Source organism: Phyllostomus discolor, chromosome 4, assembly GCF_004126475.2.
Source record: "Phyllostomus discolor isolate MPI-MPIP mPhyDis1 chromosome 4, mPhyDis1.pri.v3, whole genome shotgun sequence".
In the NCBI taxonomy this organism is placed as follows: domain Eukaryota; kingdom Metazoa; phylum Chordata; class Mammalia; order Chiroptera; family Phyllostomidae; genus Phyllostomus; species Phyllostomus discolor.
Window position 1 is genome coordinate 20,851,378 of NC_040906.2, and position 7,960 is coordinate 20,859,337.

Below are 7,960 nucleotides of genomic sequence, written 5' to 3' on the forward strand. Positions count from 1 at the left end.
ATCTTGAGGACTACAAAAGGCGTACTAGTAGCACTGAGGAGACTTCAGTCAGAAGTGAAGACTAAGCTGTGCACAGCCCAACTTCAGATTATGGTTTTGAAGTACAGGAAAAGTAGTATCTTTCTGCTGATGTCTATTTTATTTCTGTTTTTTTATTTTTCATTTTTTAAACTTTTTATTTATATAGATATTTATTATGCAAATTAGCAATATAGAATTGCATATATATTAGAGAAGCTAACTCATTTGAGAAAGGAAAGAAAGAGGAAGAAGGCTACAGAGAATAAAATATATTGAATATTGTGTGAAACATTTGGGTACCAATAGTTACCTCCAGTACAACATTAATTTTTTCTTTGTGTAGAAATATGATAATTCCTGTGGCCAAAATGTCTATGCACTAAAGTAGGTCTGTATTAGAAAGACTAAAAAATATGTTCAGAACATTAAGAAGAAAATACAATTAGTGTTATAAAACACCCTTATTTTTATCATTATTCTTCAGATAAGTAGCATGAGGTTCAGAGAATAATGTAATATAAAGTCATTGACCTTGGCAGTAGTAATGCTGACAATCAAATCCCATTCTGGTACTGTGGGTTATATACCACAGTACCTGGTAGAACACACAGAGACATATGGATCGTGTAGAACACAATTGTAAAGAAAATTAGCTGAGTTGAAATATAAGTAGATATTTTCCTTATTACATGTATATCGCATACATTATGTGCATTAATTATACACTTTAATGCAGACCTGGATCACGTGCAGAAACAATGTTAAATGTCATTGTGAAACAAACTATTAATTTACCATGAGAAACCTGAGATTCAGTGAGGTGAAATGACTTGTCCAAGTCCCCTTGCTGGCTGGTGACCAAAGCAGAACAGAACTATTTCTAACCTTTTTTCCTTCAGCTGTATGGCATAAACAAGGCACTATGCAATGGGTAACTGTTGTGCTAGGTTCCCTCACAAACTGTGGCAGTACATATTTTTGAGAAAGAAAAACACAAGATTTCTAGAAGGCAGAACTGAATTGAGGTTCACACATCCTTAAATTGCTTTAACTTGTCACATCACAATAAAACAAAACTCATTCACTACAGAAAGTCCCAAGTTGCTTATCTTCATAGCCCCAGCACATGATGCATGTCCAAGCACTACACATTGTACTTCCAGTTCTTTCTGACAACCTAGATCATTCGTTCATATTGGTTCTTTCAAATTGAGAAATTTTTAGTCTCTTACTTCTGGATGAAGAATTTTCTTGAAAGTGTTTTGGAATGTCATTTTGCAGTTATCCTACTTGCTGGAAAGGTAGAGGAAGAATGAAGAAGAAAGTTTTCATAGCTTCTACAATAAAGGGTTTATAACTAATTTTGCAGATTCTTAAAGTACTCTCAGTCATGTACAAAGTAAACAAACAAGATAAAACACACCTTCAACAAAAGAGAAAAAGAAGTGGAGATACAACAAAACACACACACACACACATGGATATTACCACACCTGACTTTAAAAATATACTTCATTAACATGGCTGCACTCTGGGCAGCTGATCTAGCTCCTCAGTTTGGACAACATCAAACTCATGTGACAAAAGTAACACAAAATAAGTACAGACAGAATCAAATCCTAAATATATTTGTATTTTTTCCTTGAAAGCCCATGTCTAAATTGAGAGACAGATCATATGATATATGTCTTAAAATGTTGAGCCACTAGCAAATTTTAATACAACTGCCTTTTCTTGTTGCACATCAGGAAAATAATGTTAATCCATGAGAAACTCAATTTCCAAGCATTTTACCTGTAGTCAGTCAATGACGATAATTGAGTGTCCGCTATTTTCTAGGCACTGGGTTAAGGGGAGTAGTAACAAATAAGGCAGCACTCATGTACGTAAGGAATTTAGATTTTCCATGTATAAACATTTGTAAATTGGGCTGAATTTGAAAGTTAGATTGGTCTACTTTCATATATATGCATATACCACATGTAAATATGTATATATTCTAATTACGTTACTTATTTCTGGTTTTGAGATGCTGAGAAGATGCCAGTTACTCTTGGTCTCAGTTTTCTCATTTTTAAATTGTAACTAAGACAATTCATAAAGCTTTTGTGAGAACTAAGCAAAATACCACTTTTAAAGTGTTAATCACATAGAGAACAGTCAATAAATGCATTCTGGTACTTTTCTTAAGAATTACAATTTTGCAAGAGTCAAGCTTTCTAGAAACAGCAAGACCCCAGTCAGCTTGATTCAACTGGTGAAACGTAGAGCCCTTTCTGAAATGACTCTGCTAACCTTAAGGAAGTAACTTTAATTAATTTCAGAACCTAAAGTAAATTTCTTAAGTTAAAGAAAATGTTGTAGTATATTTTGGGGCTCCACAAACTTTTAAGAAGGCGATACATTTTATGGCTTTTTTTTTTAAATATTTCCTTAAGACAGAACAAAAACTCCCAGTACATAAATCCTGGGAAGCAATATGCCTCCCATAGCCATTTTAACAAAACTACCCAAATTCTATGTATTAAGACCACATCCAACAACAGGAGGGCAGTAATTTTTCTCTGACGACTGTGTCCAGCTCTTCCAACGGCAATATTCCTGGTGCTGGAAGGGCCTTGTATTGAGAAACAAGAAGCACACAGGGAGCTGAACCTCCACACGGTGGCCTTTATTGCTGTGAAGTCACCCCACTAATCTTCCTGTCTTAAATTGTTATGGAAGACAACTACTATAAAGGACACGTGGACAAAACCAAGGGGGAGGGTGGAAGCAAGGGAGAGAGGTGGGTTTGGTGGGGGTGGGGGGGAATGGTGGGGGGAGGAAATGCAGACGACTGTAATTGAGCAACAATAAAGTAATTTTAAAAAATTGTTATGGCAGACAACTACAGAACCAAACAGAGTGTAATGCTGTTATTATAAAACTGTAACATAGGGAGAAATTTATCATCCATTTTAAAAAAAAGAAAAACAGATGAACATTTTTTGGTAGGTGCTATTTTTTAATCTCAGAAAAAGAAAATAACACTTTTTAAATTCAAATACCATTACCTGTAGCTCTGACTCTCTTAACGATCCATACTAATTTATAGGACCTGTGAAGTTCAAAATATATACAGTAAACAGATGACCAATATTATGACCTAACTAAAGAAAAGACGGGATTTATCTGTGATTACTCTAGCCTCCAAAAGGTGAAACCTTTATTCCTTGGGTTGGAACACTGCAATAGCTTTCCTTCATCTGATATTGCCCCCTTCTGTGGTGTGCTGAAATGATTGCCTCATTTTCGGACTGTCCCCAGGGGATGTTTTTTGGCAGGCCCGAGGACCTGCATCCTGGAATCCGTGTTCCCCGCCACACTCTCCTCAAAACTGGAAGACGTCCAAGCAGCACATCTGTTACTCCCCTCCGCCACTGAACCAGAAGCTGGCCCAAGGAACGGGATTAGAATAACCAGGTTGCTAAGCCTTTTTTTTCCTTCTCTTTTCTTCTCACCCTTTTCATCTTCCCAGCGAGCAGGTTTCTGACTACCAAATGGTAGAAAATGTATTTAGCTGTAACCACTACAGAGGTTGTATTTGTGGAACGTTTTCTCTAAATCTTTAAACAACATTGCCTTTCTACTTTTTAAACTTTGTTTTGAATCATAACCTTTTGATTTTATAACAGCTTTAGATTTACTGAAAAATTATAAAATTAGGACTGAGAGTTTCCATATGCACCATATCCATTTTCTACTTTTATTAACATTTTAGGTTAGTCTGGTATGTTTGTGATGGTAGCAATCTTTTTCTTTCATGGATTGTGATTTATACCTAAAAAAATCATCAATAAATACTAGGTCACATAGATTTGTTTTCTTTTCAAAGTTTTATAGTTTTGCATGTATGTTGAGCTCTGTGGTCCACTTTTGAGTTATATTTGTGAAAATATAAGGTCTGCATATAAATTCATCTTTTTGCATATGGATACACAATCATTTAAGCAATATTAACTGAAGAAGCCTCATTTCTTCACTGAATTACTTTTGTTTCTTTGTGAAATACCATATAACTATTGTGTGTGGCTCTATTTCTGGACACTCTATGTTAGTCTATTGATCTATGGATCTAGTTTTTCACCAATACTATGCTGTCTTATTTACTGTAGCTTTATAGTAAAGCTAACTCTTGACACTGGGTAGTGTGAGTCCTTAAACTTTGCTCTTTCCTTCAGTATTGTATGGGTTTTCTAGGTCTTTCGCCTTTTCATACATATTTCAGAAATCCAAAATAGCTGGCTGGGATTTTGATTGGATTTCATTGGCTTCACAGATCAAATGGGAAGAATTGACATCACAGATCAAATGGGAAGAATTGACATCTTAGCCACACTGAGTATTCCAATTATAAAAACAAAATATCTCCCCATTTATTTAGATCTTTAATTCATGTCGAAATTTCAGTTTTCTGCATATATATCTGGAATATATTTCATTAGATTTATACCTAGTATTTTATTTTTGGTAACATTGTAAATGCTTTATAAATATAATTATATACCATTTATATATAATTTACCATTTACAATATACCATTTATAAATATATACCATTTTTAAGTTACCAAGTCCAATTGTTTATTATTGGTATATAGAAAAGCAATTGATTTTTGAATATTCATTTTATATCTATAACCTTGCTATACTTATTATAGTTATTTCCAGGAGTTATTTTAATTTATTCTTTGGAATTTTTTTATATAGACAACCATGTCTTCTACAAATAGAGTTTTGTTCCCAATCTGTGTGCATTGCAATTCCTTTTTTTTTAATTGACTACCTAAGATTTCCTGTACAATGTTAAATAGAATGGTGAGAGAAAATATTCTTGCTGTATTCCTAGTCTTAGAGGGAAAATGTTGAGTTTCTTATCAATACACATGATGTTAGCTGTTGGGGTTTTCTTTTTTTCCAGGTTTACTTTTCAAGTTAAAGTAATTACTCACAATACCTGAGAGTTTTTCATCCTTATTGGGTGTTGGACTTCGCTAAATGCTTTTTCTGCATCAACTGATAAGTCATTTTTTTCTTCTTTATCCTGTTGATATGGTGTGTTATATTGATTTTTTGGCGGGCTTTGTTTTTAGAGCAGTTTCAGGTTCCCCGAGCACAAGGTTGCAGAGATTTGCCACGTGCCCTCCTCGTGCACAGTTTCCCTCACTGTCAATATTCTGCAGGGGCGGTACGTTTGTGACAGCCAGCTAACCTCCACTGACACATCATTGTCACCCAAAGTTCACAGTTCCATTAAAGTTAAGTCTTGGCTTTGTATATTCCATGGATTTTGACAAATATATAATGATGTGTATGGACCATTATAGTGTACTACAGAATAGTTCCACTGCCTTAAAAATCCTCTGTGCTCCGTCTATTCATGTCTCTCTCCCAACCTCTGGCGATGACTGGTACTTTTACTACATCCATAATTTTGCATTTCCATGATGTCCTATTGTTGAGATTATGCAGTATATAGCCATTTCAGGCCGGCTTTCTTCACTTAGAAATATGTATTTAAAGTTTCTCCACATCTTTCCATAGCTTGATGGCTTTTATTTTTAGCACCGAATAATATTCCATTGTCTGGGTGTACCACAGTTTATCTATTTACCTACTGAAGAACATTCTAGTTGCTCCCAAGTTTTGGAAACTATGGGAAAAGCTACTATAAACATTCTTATGCAGGTTTTTTTGTAGACATAAGTTTTCAACCAACTCCCTTGGGTCAATTCCATGGAACATAATTGATAGATCATATGGCAAGAAAGAGTATGTTTAGTTTTGTTAGAAAAAAAAAAGAGTACCTCCCAAATGGCTGTACCATTTTGCATTTCCACCTGCAATGAATAAGAGTTTTTGTTGCTCCACATCCTTGCCAGCATTTGTGGTTTTCAGTGTTTTGGATTTCAGTGATTCTAATAGGTTTATAGTAGTATTTCATTGTTATTCTAATCTGCACTTCCCAATGAGCACCTTTTCATATTTGCCATTCATTTCCCCTACTTTTCTAATTTTTATAGATATCTTCTTTTTTCAAACCTGCAGGGTTCTACAATGGAAGGCTGACCTCAGCCAGTGTGCAGAGTTCTTGCCTTTCCCCCACCCCTGCCCCTAGAAGTGTACCTTTCTCAGGTCTCCCAGCCTTCAGCCAAGATGAGTAATAAGCCAGACTTGTCTGAAGTGGAGAAGTTTGACAGGTCAGCGCTGATGAAAACTAACACCAACGAAAAAGCTATTCTCCCCTCAAAGGAAACTCTGCAGCAAGACAAAGAGTGTGTTCTAACATCATAACATGAGGATCTTCTCCCAAGGGCAAATGCCAGCATTGCCAGGGTGTCTTGGTTCAGGGCTTGTTTTTTTGTAAACTTCTGTGTCATACAGATTTGGGGCATCCTCTGATGTCTTTTCACTCATACTTCCTGGCTAAGGAGTCAGGGTTAACCGATGTTGCCTTAACTACGATTTTAAACCTTCCATGCATGCATAAATTCCAGCTGGCAGGTGCTGTGGATAATGTCGGTACTGATGACCTTTGCATGTGTAGGCCTTGCCTTCCCTACAGAATAAGTCACTTGGAACCATCTACAATGGATACCTCTCTTGCTCTACAATCTTCAGGAAGTGGCATGGTTTTGCAACTTCTCACAGTTTATTTTCATTTTTAATGCAGCAATAAAATCATGTATATAACCACTAAAAAATAAAGTTTCTTTTTCTGTACTATATTTTATTCTCTCCAATTTGATTAAACTCAGAAAATATAGACTTCTCATACTAAGATGATAAATATTTGGTAAGACAAATAGATATTCTAGGTTTATGATAAAAACAGAAACAGTTCAATGGGTTGAATGTTGTTTAATCCTGATTAGGAAACCATTAATATTGGCAGAACGTTCTTGAGTTGGCTTTCTTGGCCCTTCCCTATCTTCAGGATGTTACTAAACGAACTTTGTTTGCCTGTACCAGAGCACCAAGTGGTTTTTCAATATGGCGCTGCTGACTCGTATTGAGCTTTGCATGCAGTAACAGACTGCAAAACTTACCTCAGCCTCCATAGCTAATCACACACCTTCAAGGACCCAATAGCCCAATAAACGTTTCACTACATGAGAGTTTGTAGTGCAATTACCTGTTTAACAAATGCTCAGTATTTTTATCAATCATGCTGACTGGGCATCAGATAGAGATACAGTCTAACACACAACAATGAAAGCTGTTGCCTCCCTGGTCTCCTGGTTTATCTCCCCTCATTTTCATTTTTGAATGAAAATGTTTCCCAAAACCAGGGCATAAAGTTAACTTCTTCTTGGGTACCTACCCTGCTCCTTTCTTCTTCTTTTTTTTTTCCTCTTCCTTTTCACTCTCCACTTTCTCCCAAACAGCCTTTAGAAATGTAAACGTAAGAGAAATTATGCTGCAAGCATGTTCTTCATAAAAGAACAGCTTTTAATTAAATTAGAAAAAAAAAATACCGCCACAGGCAACACTTAAACTGACAAGTAATGCATTCTATTAATCTTTGCAGAGAGGCACTGTACACTGCACTTAATTTAATTAAGTAGAGAAAAGGCCTGTTCAGTCCTAGGGGGGTTACCAATGTCCTTTTAAATTGAGGACACAGCATTTATATAAAGTCATTTTAATATCAGGCAATACATTTCTAAACAGTAATTTAAAAATATTACTTGCTGTTATTAAACAATACCTAGTTGTAACTTCTCACTTTATGAGAGGACTCTCATTTCTCCGAGAAATTTCACCCACCAACAGGCCTTTTGCTCCCCTCCAATAATTTATTGACTCGGAAAGTGTTAAATAATTAGGACTAGGTTCCCAGGAAAACAACTGCACTAGGGAAATACACGTCAAAGCTATATTACAATGGATAATGTATT

General features: G+C 35.6%; 1 protein-coding gene across 1 annotated transcript; it reads left to right on the forward strand.

Moving 5' to 3' along the window:
• The first annotated feature begins 5,172 nt into the window (after positions 1-5,172).
• LOC118499859 (thymosin beta-15A-like) lies at positions 5,173-7,313 on the forward strand. Its single transcript, XM_036022551.1, has one exon. The coding sequence runs from the start codon at positions 6,216-6,218 to the stop codon at positions 6,351-6,353; it is 138 nt and encodes a 45-aa protein (XP_035878444.1). The 5' UTR covers positions 5,173-6,215; the 3' UTR covers positions 6,354-7,313.
• Positions 7,314-7,960: the final 647 nt, after the last annotated feature.

Excerpts from the sequence above, each read along its gene's own strand:
- LOC118499859 (XM_036022551.1), top strand. The coding sequence starts at position 6,216 with ATGAGTAATAAGCCAGACTTGTCTGAAGTGGAGAAGTTTGACAGGTCA.